Below are 17,351 nucleotides of genomic sequence, written 5' to 3' on the forward strand. Positions count from 1 at the left end.
TTTTCCTGATGTTTGAACTATACAACTATGACTCAACATATATACAAAATTATTGATAGGCTAGAACTACCCCTTGTGATCTATTAACATATGAAAATAATCAAATATTGCGAAAATGGGAGGAAGGAATTCAAGGCAAATCTGGAACTGATCCAAAAATTTAACGAGATAAGGCAAATGGACAACTGAGAACCAAGCAAATACTTTTCAAGTGTAAGCCACGATTTATGATTGCACTTCATTTTGAACAAAATATTGCAGGGGATGTATGAATGACATTCAGCAATAGTGTTGTTTTTCTAGCAATACATTCTTTGGAATAATTTACAAAGTGAATCTTGGCTTCCAGTTCAGTGCAAAAAAAAGTATAGAAACATACCTAAAAAATGGTTTATATAAAAAAATTCACACAGGATATTCACATCTCATCTCGGGTAACGTTGAAAATAATCCCAGACGGTGCCACATCAGTTGCTCCCATCTCTACTCTTCTTGCAATGTCAGAAAACCATGTGCCGGTAGAAGAGCATCCTCTGTGTCACAAATGATTTATACTAGATAGTTTCCGCTCTTCAAATACAAAAGTCTCCGCGCTGTAGGAGCTGGGGGAGCCAATCCTGGGATGTCCCTGATGTCTTTGTTGTTGGGATTTACAATCTGTGTTAGAAGAGAAGGCAAATTTCATTGTGCATTTGAACAACTTGTAATGATATGCAAAAGCACAAGTAGCAGGATATGTAAGCAAGCTTAAGAACACTTGAAACCCTTGCCATACTATGCTTGACATAAACAATAATGGACCTACGCATGTGTTAATAAATAGATGTAATATTTTTAAGAAATTTACCTTTACGACAATTACAGCAACCACACCACAGACGATTAGAAATAGAAAAAGCATAATGCACTTGTCAGTGGCCACCTGAAAAAAGTTTAAATGTTGGTCGGTAGCAAATAATATGCATCAGGATGATGTGATCTGCTATGGGAAAAGAAATTGCTACCTGCCTACCGATCTCCTTTACAAGCTGTGATGCCTTTTTGATAGAGAACTGGATTGTATCCAGTTCATTAACTATACGCCCCATTTGGTCGGTCTGCCAAAAATTGAGAACAGGGATTACACAGAGTCCATAATAAAATTAGGAAATGACATAGCTATGTAGATTGCAGAGTATTAGTATGCCTACTCACCTGTCCCTTCAAGGTAGAAGCAGTCTGAGTTCCTACTTCAACTGTTTGATGAACCACCTGTGAGACTTAAAAGCTTAGATAATGACTCGACTCCAAGTAACAATTCAGGACATCATAAGCTAACAAATTTACCTGTTTCGAACGTTCTATGGCCTGATCAGTCTCATCCATTGTCTTATTCCCAGCATTAATAAGCTCCTGGTTTGACATGGCTACATAACAGCTGATGCATGTTAGCTACTGTAACCAAACATGCAACAAATTAACTATAAGGTTCAGAATATTCGACACATAACAAGGAATAAACAGGCATGGCTTACAATGCAAGGCAACTAGTAGGGGTGTGCATGGTTCGGGTCAGCTGGGCTATTGACATTTTTTAAGACCCAACTAAACTATTATATGTTCAGATGATCAATGCGTTGATAAAAAAAAATGTATGCTGCCCAATGCTAAGCGACTTATTTTGCCTTTAAGAATGCTGCACTAAAAAACCAAATGAACAAATTTTAAGAACTGGAATCACGATAACTATTGACTGCATTGAGGATTTTTTTTAACAACATAACCGATCATAACTGCATTGAGAATTTTTTTTAATTTCATTTTTTGGGCATATTGCTTTCAATTTACCATATAGATGTAGACATAATATTGTTACTTCAAAAAGCAATCTTACTTGACGCCATTTGAACATTGTCTTCAGCTGTAGGTTCACTAGGACCTACTCCAGAATCAAAAAGTTCAACTCTCTTATTGCCAAGACTGCTCACATACCTGCACAGTTATCAAATGTAAACTTGATGAAAGTGTATCTAAAAGATGAAATGAATAGGACTAATATGAAAATGAGAATGCAACTATTGACTGAACGATGCCCTACGACTGAAAATTGTCTCTAATTACCATTTCACAAATAAAATACTGTACTATGCATCAATGATAGAGCCGGCAATTTCGTACATGACACGATAACATGACACGAAAATTACGGATTTGGGTCGACATTTTTGGTACACGAACACGAAAGTACACGGATGAATTAAGTGTCGGTTTTGGGTATACCTTGGGCGACATGAACGAAAATACACGAAATAAATAAATATCTAAATAAATTTATCTAAATTATATGAATACATATATCTTACAATATTATTTTAAAATATAATTTTTACAAAATAAAGATACAAAATAGATTTAAATTTAAATTTCAAAAGACTTGACCGCACTTGAGTTTTTATGACTTATTGACTCAAGATTGGACTAGTAAAAACTTAATATTTAATTATAAGGTATATTTATCTTTATCTTTATTATTAATTTTAAACTACACAAAACAGAACACGAAACGTACACGAACACGAAACGAATCCTTAAGGGTTCGGGTTTAGGTTAGATATTAATGACACGAAACACGAAAGTACACGACACGAAAGTACACAAAACAAACGAATTGCCAGCTCTAATCAATGACATGCCGATCAGTAGATCACAATCAAATAAATGTACAGTCATCATTGGGGTCAAGAGGTTCTTCTGTCACATGCTATAACTTCATTGTATTTATCATGTCTTAATAGAAGCATGAAACTTCGCTTACATATTGCATTGCATGTTTTCCCTTGCTTAAAAAAATCTATTTGGAATTTTCCAGTCGCTGGGATGATCTAAATGATCTAAATTACAGTGTTCTTTTTATGATTTTTTTATAATTATAATTTAAATTTCAACAATAATACAAGACAATACCCGCGGAAGGACTGAAACACTGAGCCTATATTTTTCTAAATTTAAATTGCAGATTCACAGGTACTATGCAGATAAGATGGATAGTATTTGACGCACAATAACAAGCCCAGCAACAGACACTATCCCAATAACAAGCGAATCAGGATATATTAGATAATAAGATTTATTTAAACAAGAAAAGGCGGTACATATTAAAAACCATGCTGGTATATAAATTACTCATATTCATTCAATGATAATTGATAATATGATATTGTAATAACTCTAAACTTGCTTTCTTGAAGAACCAAACATACCCAGTGTGACTTGCTCATAGAGCAGGTCTGGGTTTCTTGAGAAACAATAGAATCAGTAAATGGACTTACGTTTTCCTCAAGGCAACATAAGAATTCAGCTCCTTGATCTACAATGGTAGTGGACCAAAAAGAAAAAGAAGATACAAGTCAGTTGAAAAGCTTGTATTGCTAATATTTATTGGAGGTTTTAATAACACATATTTCTAAATTCCAAAGCAGAATTTGTTCATTACTATTCAAATTCTGAATCCTCAATTTTTCCAGGCTAAAATACTTTAATTGTTGAACATATGCATAAATTCTTTCTTCGGATACGTATAAATCAAATTTGGTCTTAGCACAACTGAACTATTTACATGGAAAAAAATGACATGATTAACTTTCCAAGAAAAGTTATTGGTAATTAATAATTTTCATATAAAATTGCCAAAAGAATATAACTAAATCATAGTATCATAATTAATAGCAATTTGATATTATACAATAAGCAACTTGCAGTTTAATGGGTTTTTAAAGAGCTTACCATCGATTGCTTCTCATCATTAAGCTGTTTGTTAACCTCGGGAGGGTTTCGACTCTCCTCATCCTTTATTTCACGATCAAACTCTTTAATTAACCTGAATACAAATTACAGCTCCGTTATTAACAATTGTTCAAAAGCAGTACAAGTATAAGTCTCGACAGCTCCTAGGCAAATGACATGCACACATAATGTATAATCAAACACAAACTTCGTTCAGACTGCAAGTACATACTAGAGGTGGCAACAAACTATGCATGCCAAGCATATCCCATTTATTAATATGCGCACAAAATACTGACCCGACCATGCCTGTAGTAATTTTTGGGTGATTCATTTTTTCAGAGATGGTATAAATTTGCTTATACCTATTTTTAATATTTATATTAATTTATTCAATACATGTATATGTAATTATGTACATACCTTTGTATAGGCATATATTTCACGTCTATATTTGTTTATACATATGGCTACGTATAGTCCACACATATATCACGTATTCACCTGCCTACATATGCTATTATGTATACCAATATACATTTAAAGTAAACAAAAATATGCACTTAACTTATATACATGATTGTATATCAATAATATATTCACTATAGTGATATTTAATTTTACAACAAAATATTAACATAAAAAAGAATATAATTAAACCTAAAACCGCACATCTTAGACTTATTTTTACCCATATATAATAAAGATCACATTGTTTGGGTAATTTATTTACACAATGCCCAGATGACTATCTAACCCAAACCCAACTAAATCCATATAATGCCCCTGAACAGCCAATAACAATGGAAAGGTGTCACTTTTACACTGAGCTTAAATTTTAGGCAAATTAAATATATAGCAGCATATAGAACAAAGTGATATTGCTGGATGATGGTCTCATGGTCCTACGAACTTACCCTGAGAATACTGAACAACATAACATGTAAACAACTGGGAAACAGAATACAGACCTTTTACATTCTCTCATCTTTCCGGTAAGTTCTTCCAGCTGCTTGCTTTGCCTATTGGAGTCTTTAATCTTATCCAGCTTCTGGAAGCCATTACTACACAAGCAATATAACAAAATAAGATGACACAAGTCAACATTAGTTGCAATGAGAAAGATCCATCAGATAATTGTTATTTATGAAAAAATATGTTATATGTACAGGAAAGCCTGGAGGAATGAGTAAATAACTAACATAAAGATTAAAGCATCAAGTATCACTTGAAATTTACGGCTAGACTAAATAGTTGATTTAACGTAAAAGGTATTCACTTCATATAGCTGCCTTTTTTTATGCTGTCTCATCTACCTAAATTCCTATAAATTTTAGTTGTCTTACAATTAGTAATATTTGCATCACCAAGATAGATATACTTTGTGCTTACAAACTAAAACGAGTGTTTGACATGTGATGCACCCATGCACGCACACTTCCATGACAATGTTACACCTAGGAGTGAATTACCAACCTCACGTGAGTATCACGTCATATAACAACTGTCAACTGATCAAAAACGACATCAGTAGTAATCACAAGAACCGGATTGAGTAAAAATACAAGGCAACCAAAAGGGGATACTATACATCAGGGATTAACTTAAAATACTACACCTCAGACACCTCAAATTCACATGCACCCATGCTTACACCAAAATTATAAAAAGAACTTCACTACTTGCCCCATTTAACAAATATCCAACTAAACGAATACAATAGACCTACACTTGAGACAATCTATCAAAGACTAGTATCCAGCTGGGTGAAATAGAAGTTAACATTAGAGCCAAGAGCCGAGAGCCTACTGATAGCATAAGGTCGATGCTTTATTTGTAGCTTGACTTAAACATAATCAATATAACCTTATGACATAGGCTGAGCACTTAAAAATCATAAATTATTAAACACTTAATTAATCAATAAATTGCACTTAACAAGCAAACATATTTTACATACAAGTCTAAAACTGCTTGTGTATTAACTAGAAGAGTAATACTACCAGATCCACCTTTCACAATATATAACACAATGTGTGTGTGTGAGAGAGAGAGAGGGAGAGGGAGAGGGAGAGGGAGAGGGAGAGGGGGAGAGAGAGAGAGAGAGAGAGAGAGAGAGAGAGAGAGATAATACTACAAAAACTTTGTGATCTCAGAGGGAGGGAGGGAGAGAGAGAGAGGGGGGGGGGACAAAAAAAGAGGCATACGCAAGGGCACGAAAATTGTCACGAATTTCACCATGGATCTGCTCTAATTGAGGACTCATAGGCAAATCTGAACTCGACATTGCTTCAATTAAGCTGCTTATATCTTCAATTAAACAGCTACACTTGTCTGTAAACCCCTAAATTCCACTCACAACCATCCAAAATCAACGTAATTGAGATCAATTAATGTTCAATTGCAGATAAAACCGTAGCTTTGATTAACAAAAAGAGAAACCAAAGAGAAGAAGTGCGTGTAAAGGTGTAAGTATATAAAGCGTGGAAATAGAGATAGTGTAGGGGGGAGCATGCTTTTACAGGTTGCACATCGTTTGTTTTGTATGATTAATTAACTCGAGAGCCGTTAGAATCTTTTAATAAATGATTATAAAATGTTAATTCTATTGACTAAATAATTTAAATCATAAAAGGGTAATAGTTGTGTTTTAAATTATTATTATTTTGTGCGGATGTAATAATATATTATAGAGCATGTATAACCGTGTGCTTTATCTCATGTTACATACATACAGCTAGAGCTGGCCAAACGGGCAGACCGTGCGTGCCGGACCGGTTTTTTGGCGGGCCGGGTTACCTATCTTTCGACTCGTGAACGACACGTTTAACTTATCGGGCCGTGCCGAATACGGGCCGAATCACTATAATTGAACTCGCGTACAGCTCGCGGTTTATACGAGTTACACGAATCAAGCTTGCAGGACCGTAGAAGTGTAGAAATAGGATTGTAAGTGGGTGGCTGACAGGCTGTGAGCGTTGCAGAGTAGACGATACAGGCGCGTGCTTAAAAGGTTTGTGCCGAACGAATTGAACGTGCCGAACGGGCTAAACTAGTTAGTACTCCGAAAGCAATCACGTGACCCCACCATTCCAAGCCAAGCACATCACTCACGTGCATGCAGATATTTGTAATGTAAATACACACACATTTCTACATTTTCTACATTGAATTTATGTCTTAACCATGCAAATGCACCAATTTTATTTTCAAAAAAGAAAAATATTACGCCAATTTTGTATTTAAAAAATATATTAAATTTATGCAAGTATTATCAAATTTATGTATACTGTTTCAATATTTCATTTTAAGAGGATTCTATGCTTAAATAAGAAGATATAAAATATGAATAACGATATTAAGATTAGTAGATTACTACGCTAAATAAAGATAAGTTGAATATTAGAAGAAAATATCTAAGGGTACGCGGGTTCACTATTAATTTCAATTCTATAAACTATAAACCATTAAGTTATAAAAACAGTTGAAAGGGTGAACGGGCTGAACGGGTTGGCGGGTCGATGCGGTTTGCCGAGCCGAGCTAGTGCTGTGCCGAATTTACGAGCCGGTCCGTGCCGGTTAGCGAATCATGAATATTGGACTCGTATTCGCCCCGTTATTTTTTACGGTCCGTGCCGAGTTTGATTCGGCTCGATATGAGCCGACTTAATACGAGTTAAATGACGAGTCGGGGTGAGCCGGGGCGATCCTAACCGCTCGTTTGGCCAGCTCTACATACAGCTACGATCTATCTATACTATTATACTATTATAAGTAGAATACTAGTCTTGTAAGTAAAATGCCCTCTATTTGGTTATTATTTGGTTGTTTGGTACGTGTTAGGACGAAAACACGCGCTAATATTACACGCAAGTATACGCGTTTGTAACTAATATAGAATTAATTCTAGTTCGTTCCCACATAGACTCTTTTAGGTTAATTTCAATTTATGCACTTATATAACAATGTTATGGTTATTATTCAATACTAAGATGATAACAAATTGAGATTGTTTATAACTACGAGATTATACTAACTAATATTAGCTAAGAGAATTAAGGTTGCTTAACTTATATAACACAAACATGAGATTCTAACTTCATTGAATACTTCATTCAATAGACTTTTTGTTCTTAACCTTAGCATGCAATGGTGATGACACTAATCAAATAACACAGAACTAGTAAACGCCAACTTTCGTTGTACGAATACCCTACTACCAGACATCCACAAAAGAGATAGAAGCTGAATATACACCAATTATATTGAGACCCTATATGTCTATAGAATTTGACAACATAACGGTTTAATGCACAAGTTATCTATCATGATTATATAGGGCAAGTAAGATGGTTAAAATTACCTACGAATCATGCATATCAAATACATGAACCTATGCTAGCATGGCAAGTTCTAAACCCCTATATTCACTTTCGCTTCAATAGAGATTAACACACTATCTTATAAGTTCACGACGCTCATAAGACGAATAAGCACAACCAATTCTAGGATATCATACAATCACCACACACTAAGGTATCGAACCAAATTAACTAAAGAAAACCATAAGTAAATCCCTCAGAACCCCACGATAACTATTAGCCCATAACCGAACTCATCATTACTGTAGGTTCCGATAAAAATATGGTATAATAAACTAAGTCTTTATAAAATGAATAAAAACTAAAGTACGTTAAACAAGAGTATTAGGTTCAACAAACAAGAGAACTAGCATCCAAAATTACAACTTAACACAAAGAATCACAAGAATAAACTAGATCCTCTTCGCCTTGGTTGTATTTGTGCTCCTAGGTCTTCTCGTCGTCTTCTCCTTAGTCTCTGTTACGTGTTTGTTCTGAAAAAAGACCTTAAGTTATCATTATATAGCAGCCCATGCAAATTAGAACTCCAGAAAATCAGTTCTCTACTTGAAACAAGATTCCTGAAAAATGGCTAGGCGCGGCCGCGCGCTGTTCCTCTGTAGTTCTGGCGCAGGTGCGCGCTATCACAGCGCGCATGCGCGCTGACATTTTGGAATTTTTCTTCTACTTGTTTTCTTGACTGGTTTGAGATGGCGTTTCATAAGCAAACTTCCTAGACACCCTCTGGACCCCAATTTAGCACCAAAACAATGCTAAACCTCCTGATTCCTTTAACTATGCCTGAAATGCAAAAACACTATAAAAACGCATCAAATACACAATTAACTTGAGTTCAAAACACCAACTCAAGCCTTTATAGGACGTTTTAAGTGGATATAATGCCACTTAACACACCCCCAAACTTAAACCGATACTTGTCCTCAAGCATAAACAGACTCAAAGAACGAAAAATAAAAATGCATGAATGCAATACATGAATGCAACGATCCCCTCAGAATAACTAAACCAACCAATAAACAACATCTCAACAAATGCAGCTATTCGCACAAAGATCAATCAAATTCTTCAAATCAACTTACAATCCAGAAACGTGCATGTGTGCAAATGCTTAACAGATATACTATCACAACTAGATCAATAATCATGACTCACTACTCATCAAGGCAATCACAAGGTTATAAATAGAATAAACGCTAAACTCAAAATGACTGACAACACTTCAATTTTTATATCAGAGTTATACACGGATTCATGCTTTTATTGATAACACATAAACAACACAAACATGCTTATTTGACCGTGGAATGAGTGAGTTTCACAAAAGACTTATACAATAATACCCATGTAGCAAACGTTAGGTTAGTGGATCCTAGACTATAAAAGCCTTAGGTCACTAGACACAAAATCCTCTAAGAACTTAATAACTCGAGTATTAAAGAGCCCACTCGTGATCAATTACGCATCAACATATAATCTTTTCTTCTTTTTTTTCTTTTTTTTCATTTTTTTTCTTTTCAACAATTTCTGAACGAGTGTGTTTCGCTCTATTCCGCTCAACCCTAGACTACGCATATAAATATGAGCCGACTACTAGCCATTTGACACCTAGCCACAACAACTAGCAATGAAATCCAATATTTTTTCCCCAATTTTTAAATATCCATGTGATTACGCCAATAAGAGAATATCATACATTCTAGACATAAAGATGTGATTAAACCTCGACAAACAAATAAATCATGACCATGGTCTAGCACTCAAGCAACCTATAAGACTTAGTGAAATTTTTATTACTTTTAGAATGCAAATTAACTCGATAGGACTCAACATCCCTCTATACTACATCACTACACTAACATCAATATCACAAATCAATCGGTAAAGTAAACTTAAGGGATCATGTTAAAATGCACATGCAACATACTAAAATGCAAAAAAACAAACAAAGTACATGGCAAATATGCAACTATATGAACTAAACTATCATGAATATGCAACTATATGGACATACACATAACATATATTCCTTAACTACCACCCCCTAACTTAAAATATTCACTGTCTTCAGTGAAGGTAATGGTAAGAAATCAGGCATACCTACTCGTAATCAGGATCATCACCCTCAACGGGTAGAGTGTCAGGAGTGTCAGGAGACGGGTACACAGAGTCCTCACCGAATACTGGCCACTGGATGTCAACTCATGTGGCTCTGTATGCAGTCCCCAACACCTGGGTAAGGTCTTGTGCAAACCTGCTATGAATGTCATGCATCGCATCCATCCTCCTCATCAAGCGCCTTTACCGCGCTGAACTCAAACCAGCACTGCCCTCAACATCCTGCTGTTGCTGCTGCTGCTGTGAAGAACTAGGCTCACCCCTCTGAGCTCTCCAAGTTGCTCTACTAGCCTGAGCAGAACCACCAGCATATGTCTGATCAACTGGCCGTCCACCCGGCAAGTAAACATATATGTAGCCGAGCCCCTTCTCATCCGGCTTTCCACCGTACCACTCCTGCATCACTGCTATAGTTGAACTGTCAATCGGGGCACTGAGCATCTACAACTGCTCGTGTGCGAGCCAATGAACTCCAACCGCCACACATAGCTTCATCACAATGGACGCATAGGGAATAGAGCCCGTAGTGTTGCCTCGCAGAAACCTCAAAATATCCTGATAAATCACAGACCCCAAGTCCACATAATCACCTTGCAGAATACCCCACAATAACCGTGCACGCTCCATAGTAACATCATGCACGTTAGAAGATGGCATGATGTTTGCACAAATAAAAGAATTTCATGCACGTGCAAACCTGTTCATGCACGATGTACGGAAAGTGGCATACTCGTTCGTGCCCGTCTTGAACTTACAATGAGTCTCTGGAACACACAACGTAGCAACAATCAAGTCCAAGTTAAAATCATCCCCCGTCTTAGCATTCCAATCCTCCTACTTTGGCCTCCTCTCGGGCTGATTGATCACCCTCCGAATAGCCTCAGCACTGTAATCCACCGTCAACCTCCTCACCACAGTAAAACCATTCTTATCCGCTTTCGAATTCACGTAAAACTCACGCATAACACTCATGGGCACAGCAGCGGGTGTCTCGCAAAAAGTGACCCAACCAATCTCCAACACTCGAAGAATCGGTGGTGCTGCTGCTAACTTAAGTTCTTTGTCTCTTGGGAGCCATTGAATTCGAATAAGTTTGAGAAAAGAGAAGTGTATAAGAGAGATTTAGGTTTGAGAACTGAGAAGTGATGGAGAAGATTGTGTATAAGTGTGTGTATATATATGGAATTAGGAATTAGTTTTGGAAAAGAAGTGGGATTTGATTAAGGGAATAATGGGAGTAATGAGGTGATTGAAACTGATTTCGAGAGGGAAATATGGAAGATGGGAGAGGGAAATTCGGCTGTGATGTGATTGTGTTTGAGTTTTTCGTTTTCTATTTTTTTCAGCTTCAGGGGCCAGCGCGGGCACACGCAGTCTCTTTACTTTCAGTGCGGCCGCCCCGCTTCTCAGCACGGGCGCGCTATGCTACTATAGTTGACACTGATTTTTTTATTTTTATTTTTTGGAGTTTTCTTCTTATTTTCTTCTTCCTCTATCTACTAATGTACAACAAACTTGGGTTGCCTCCCAAGAAGCGCTTGGTTTACGTTGCTAGCTTGACGTAGAATCCCGAGATCAAGTGGAAAACAAAATGGCACTAACCATCTCGCGATTTAACGTATCCCCATAGTAATACTTCAACCTTTGTCCATTCACCTTGAATGTTTGGCCTAGATCATTCTCAAAAATCTCCACCGCTCCATGTAGAAACACAATTTTGATAACAAACGGCCCTGACCACCTCGACTTCAACTTTCCAGGAAAAAGACGGAGACGAGAGTTGAACAAAAGAACTTGTTGCCCCGACACAAATGATTTGAGCACAAGACCCCTATCGTGCCACCTCTTGACTTTCTCCTTATACATTTTGTTGTTCTCATACGCTTGAAGTCGAAAATCTTCGAGTTCATTCAACTGAAACATCCTCTTCTTACCAGCTGCATCCATATCAAGGTTCAATTTCTTCAAAGCCCAATACGCTTTGTGCTCAAGCTCCACAGGCAAATGACATCCCTTACCATAAACCAACTGAAACGGAGACATGCCTAGCGGAGTCTTGTATGCTGTTCGATACGCCCACACAGCTTCATCCAGCTTCAAAGACCAATCATTCCTTGATGTACATACAACCTTCTCTAAAATACGCTTGATCTCTCTGTTAGACACCTCAGCTTGACCATTAGTCTGAAGATGGTAGGTTGTAGTAATGCGATGATTCACATTATATCGCTGCATCATAGTAGTGAACTTGCGATTGCAGAATACCTTGACAGAATACCTTGACAGAATTAATGAAGGTCCACATAAGTCTACCAAGCTCTCTGTTGTAGTTGCAGATCAGCCAGCACAGACTGTACCAAAGGAGAAAAATGAATATATAGCTGAAGATATCTCATCTATTGCCAAGGATGCAAAGATAAGACATTTGCTGCATAGTGCCATTGATAATGTCATGTCAAACAGGGTAATTAACTACAAGACTGCAAAGGAGATATGGGATGCCTTGGAGACAAGATGCCAGGGAACTGATTCAATTAAGAAGAACATGAGGACTATACTCACTCAAGAGTATGAGCACTTTGAATCAAAACCTGATGAGTCATTAACTGGTTTATATGAAAGATTTGTCAAACTCTTGAATGATCTGTCACTAGTGGATAAGGAATATGATCTTGAAGATACTAATCTTAAATTCCTTTTAGCTCTTTCTGAAAGTTGGGATTTGAAGGCAACTACTATAAGAGACAACTATGCTCTTGATGAAACTACTCTTGATGAAATTTATGGAATGCTCAAAATTCATGAACTTGAGATGGATCAAAGAAGCAAGTGGAATGGGAGAAAGTCAAGAACAGTTGCTCTTAAGGCTGAGGAGGAATCCCCCAAAGTGGTTGTCTCAAAAAAAGGCAAAGGAAAGGCTCTCATCACAAAGTCTGATACCGAGTCATCAAGTTTTGATAGTGATGAGGATTCAGTAACTGAAAGTCTATCTGAGATGGATGCTGATGAAGAGATGATGAAATTGTGTGCTCTTATGGTGAAGGGTATCACAAAGATAGCCTACAGGAAATTCAGAAGGGGAAAGAAGTTTTCCAGGAAAAGTGGAAGTTCTGATAAGAAGGGATTCAGAAAATCTGAAGGCAAAGCTGGAAAGTCTGACAGAGGAGATTACTCAAATGTTAAATGCTACAATTGTGGTGAGAAAGGCCACATATCTCCTGATTTCAAGAAAGGAAAAGGTGACAAAGGCAAGGCACTTGTCACAAAGAAGAAAAGCTGGATAGACACTTCAGATTCTGAGAATGAGGTGAACTATGCCTTGATGGCAAATGCTAATAGCAGTTCTGAAGCTGCTGAGTTAAAGGTACCTCAAACAACTTATGCTTTTCATACTGATGATATTACTGAGTTGAGATCTTATCTTAAAACCATATTCATTAGCTATAGAGATCAGACTTTAACATGTGATAGGTTAACTTCTGAAAATCTGGCTTTTAAGAAAAGGAATGACTATTTAGAAAAGGAGTTAGTTATGTTCCATCAAACTCAGAAAGAAAGAGATGATGCTTTCTATGTTAGAGATGAAGTTTTAAATTCAATCAATCTCTAAAAACTGAGTTAGAAAAGGAAAGAGAGATTATCAGGACTTGGACTAACTCTGGCAGAACAACTCAGAATTTATTAAGTAGTGGAAACTGAAAAGAGGGCTTAGGTTATGGAGATAATAAAAGTGAAATAGGAACTGAACAAATTAAGCCAATTATTGTTAAACAGACTAATAAGCCAAAGGTAAATCCTGTTAAGTTTGTAGCTAAAATTGTAAAGTCTGATTCCGAAAAGATGAAAGATAGTGAGACAGAAGTTAAGGCAGAGTCAACTTCTGACAAATTGAAACTGGATAAGCCAATTGAAATTAACATAGGTTTAATGACTAAGAAGCAACTTAAGTATAAGCTGAAAGAGATTAAGAATGTAAACAAGGAAAAGCCACCTAGGAAAAATAGGAATGGAAAGGAAGGTGTGAATAAAAGTAATAATTTTATGCCTGTTCCTAATGCTCCTAGAAAGAAATGCTATAACTGTGGAAATTCTAACCATCTGGCTTCTTTTTGCAGGAAGAATAAGAATATAAACTCCTTACCTTCTAAGTCAGGAGTTAAGGGTCATTCTGTTAGGTTTAAGCCACAAAATCCTTATTTTCATTGTGGTAGTTTATGGCATTATATTTATACTTGTAAGGAATATCATAGTTTGTACTATGATTATTATCAAATAAAACCTTCTTTGAAGAAAGTTAGCATTATTCCTTTTGGTGTAAGTTCTGATGCAAAGTCTGATACTGTAAATTCTGATAAGAAAAATGTCAACATAAATTCTGATGTTAAATCCGCTGCAAATGTTAACATACTTAATAAGGCCAAAGGATCCAAGCAAGTCTGGGTCCTTAAAACTAATCATTAGTGGTATTTGTGATGGCAGGGCAACAGGAAAAACATCCTATTTCTGGACAGTGGATGTTCAGGATATATGACTGGAAATAAAGCCCTGCTATTAGAATTTGTGGAGAAAGCTGGCCCAGGTGTTTCTTATGGAGATGACAACATGGGAAAAACTCTGGGATATGGCAATATCAATCTTGGGAATGTCATCATTGAAAAAGTAGCTCTAGTCTCAGGACTTAAACACAATCTGCTGAGTGTTAGTCAAATCTGTGACAGAGGTTATCATGTGGATTTCTTTGAAGAACACTGTGAAGTTGTAAGCAAATCTACAGGCAAAGTTGTTCTAAAGGGATACATGCATGGTAACATTTATGAAGCCAAGCTTTCAACAAGTTCTGATGGTTCTGCAATCTGTCTGTTAAGCAGAGCATCAATTGAAGAAAGCTGGGATTGGTGCAAGAAACTCTCTCATTTAAATTTCAACAATATAAATGAACTAGTCAAGAAAGATCTTATGAGAGGACTACCAAAATCAGTATTTGCTCCTGATGGCCTTTGTGATTCCTGTCAAAAGGCAAAACAAAGAAAATCTTCATTCAAGAGCAAGACCGAGTCTTCAATTCTTGAGCTTTATCACCTACTACATGTTGATCTATTTGGTCTAGTGAATGTCATGTCTATTGCAAAGAAGAAATATGCTATGGTCATAGTAGACGAGTTTACCAGATACACATGGGTGTATTTCTTGCACACAAAAAATGAAACTGCATCTATCTTGATTGATCATGTCAAACAACTGGATAAGTTGGTCAAAGGCTCTGTGAAAATCATAAGGAGTGATAATGGCACTGAGTTCAAGAATTTGATCATGGAAGAGTTCTGCAAAGACCATGGAATAAAGCAGGAATTTTCTGCTCCTGGAACTCCATAGCAAAATGGAGCTGTTGAAAGAAAGAATAGAACTCTTATTGAAGCTGCACGAACTATGCTTGATGAAGCAAAGTTACCAACCTACTTTTGGGCTGAAGCTGTGCAGACTGCTTGTTTTACTCAGAATGCAACACTTATCAACAAGCATAGAAAGAACCATATGAGATGGTGAAGAAAAAGAAGCCAAATCTGTAGTACTTTCATGTATTTGGATGCAAGTGTTTCGTTCTTAAGACTCATCCTGAACAGCTATCCAAATTTGATCTAAAAGCTGATGAAGGAATTTTTGTTGGATATCCACTTTCCACAAAAGCCTTCAGAGTCTATAATTTAAGAACAAGGGTTGTCATGGAATATATCAATGTCTCTTTTGATGATAAGAAGATTACTGGACTTGAAGATTTCAATGATCATGATCAGTTGAGATTTGAGAATGAAGCTTTAAATTCTGATTCTGTAAATTCTGATAGTCTAAATCCTGATACTGCAAACTCTAATGGGTTAAACTCTGATGTTATTGAAACTGTGGTGACTACGCCAAAGGAAAATGCACCTGTGCAGAGGGAGCATATTGAAGATCCAACCACATCTCAAGAAGCATCAGAACCTAGAACAGGCTCTTCAAGTTCTGATGGGCCAAGTTCTGATAATTCTGGAAATCCAAATTCTGAAGAATCCAACTCAGAGAGCATAATTTCAGGGGAGCATCAGAAAATGTTGATGGAGACAGCATGGATCACGGGGGAGCATCCAGTTCTAGAGATAACCTTCCATCTACAAGAAAGTGGACTAAAGCACATACACCTGACTTCATTATTGGAGATCCTGTAGCAGGTATTAGAACTAGAACAACAACATCAAATGAATGTCTCTGTCATTCTTTTCTTTCTCAGGCTGAACCAAAGAAAGTGGAAGAAGCTCTTCAAGTTACTGATTGGGTGCAAGCAATGCAGGAAGAGTTAAATGAATTTGAAAGAAATAAAGTCTGGACCCTAGTGCCAAGACCAAAAAACAGATCAGTTGTTGGTACAAAGTGGGTGTTCAGAAACAAAACTGATAGTGACGGCATAATTACAAGGAATAAAGCAAGGCTGGTTGTAAAAGGATACTCTCAACAGGAGGGAATTGATTATGATGAAACATTTGCACCAGTTGCTAGATTGGAAGCCATAAGGATATTTTTGGCTTATGCTGCTCACAAAAAGTTTACAGTCTTTCAGATGGATGTAAAAAGTGCTTTTCTTAATGGAGAATTGGAAGAAGAAGTATATGTTGAACAACCTCCAGGTTTTGTAGATTCTGAAGGAATTTACGGATGAGCGGAAGCATAATATAACAATTATTCCATAAAAACCATGTATCGCACATATAGAAAAATGTATAAATCAAAGAGCGGAGGAATCGTAACCATACCCTAAAAATCGAAGCTTTATAAAATGGTTGCTAGCAGTTGCTTCTCAGTGTGTGAAGCACTCTACCGGTATCCACCAAGAATAATCCTCTTCGATGAAGCTTTTATAAAACCAAGCTTTTATAAAAATGGAGTTTTGGGAGAGAAAGAGAGAGGAAGAATATGGAGGCTAGCTTGTTCTTAGGTTTTTCACAAAAACAAGTGTACCTATAGAATGAGCCATCTCATTCTATTTATAAGGCTTTCCTAGGGTTTTATAATATATCTATATATATATTAGCCCCACATTTTATCTTTATAAAATGCTTT

The 17,351-nt window shown here is 36.6% G+C and overlaps 1 protein-coding gene across 1 annotated transcript; it reads right to left on the reverse strand.

The window, feature by feature from the left end:
• Positions 1 to 204: 204 nt before the first annotated feature.
• LOC141678537 (putative plant SNARE 12) lies at positions 205 to 6,311 on the reverse strand. The gene is made up of 10 exons (XM_074484885.1): positions 5,970 to 6,311; positions 4,734 to 4,826; positions 3,763 to 3,856; positions 3,309 to 3,346; positions 1,874 to 1,971; positions 1,327 to 1,406; positions 1,195 to 1,251; positions 1,005 to 1,097; positions 848 to 922; positions 205 to 657 (listed from the first exon to the last, which is right to left on the reverse strand). Exons 1-10 carry the CDS (start codon positions 6,047 to 6,049, stop codon positions 550 to 552), a joined length of 816 nt encoding a protein of 271 aa, XP_074340986.1. The 5' UTR covers positions 6,050 to 6,311; the 3' UTR covers positions 205 to 549.
• Between the last annotated feature and the right edge of the window lie 11,040 nt (positions 6,312 to 17,351).

This window comes from Apium graveolens, chromosome 8 (assembly GCF_009905375.1).
Source record: "Apium graveolens cultivar Ventura chromosome 8, ASM990537v1, whole genome shotgun sequence".
NCBI lineage: Eukaryota > Viridiplantae > Streptophyta > Magnoliopsida > Apiales > Apiaceae > Apium > Apium graveolens.

Bases quoted from the DNA above. Each gene is read 5' to 3' on its own strand.
- LOC141678537 (XM_074484885.1), bottom strand. From the start codon at position 6,049: ATGTCGAGTTCAGATTTGCCTATGAGTCCTCAATTAGAGCAGATCCAT. The intron at 4,827-5,969 runs GTATGCCTCTTT...TTGCTTGTGTAG, and splicing joins GACAATTTTCGTGCCCTTGC to TAATGGCTTCCAGAAGCTGG. The intron at 1,252-1,326 runs GTAAATTTGTTA...TAAGTCTCACAG, and splicing joins CCATAGAACGTTCGAAACAG to GTGGTTCATCAAACAGTTGA.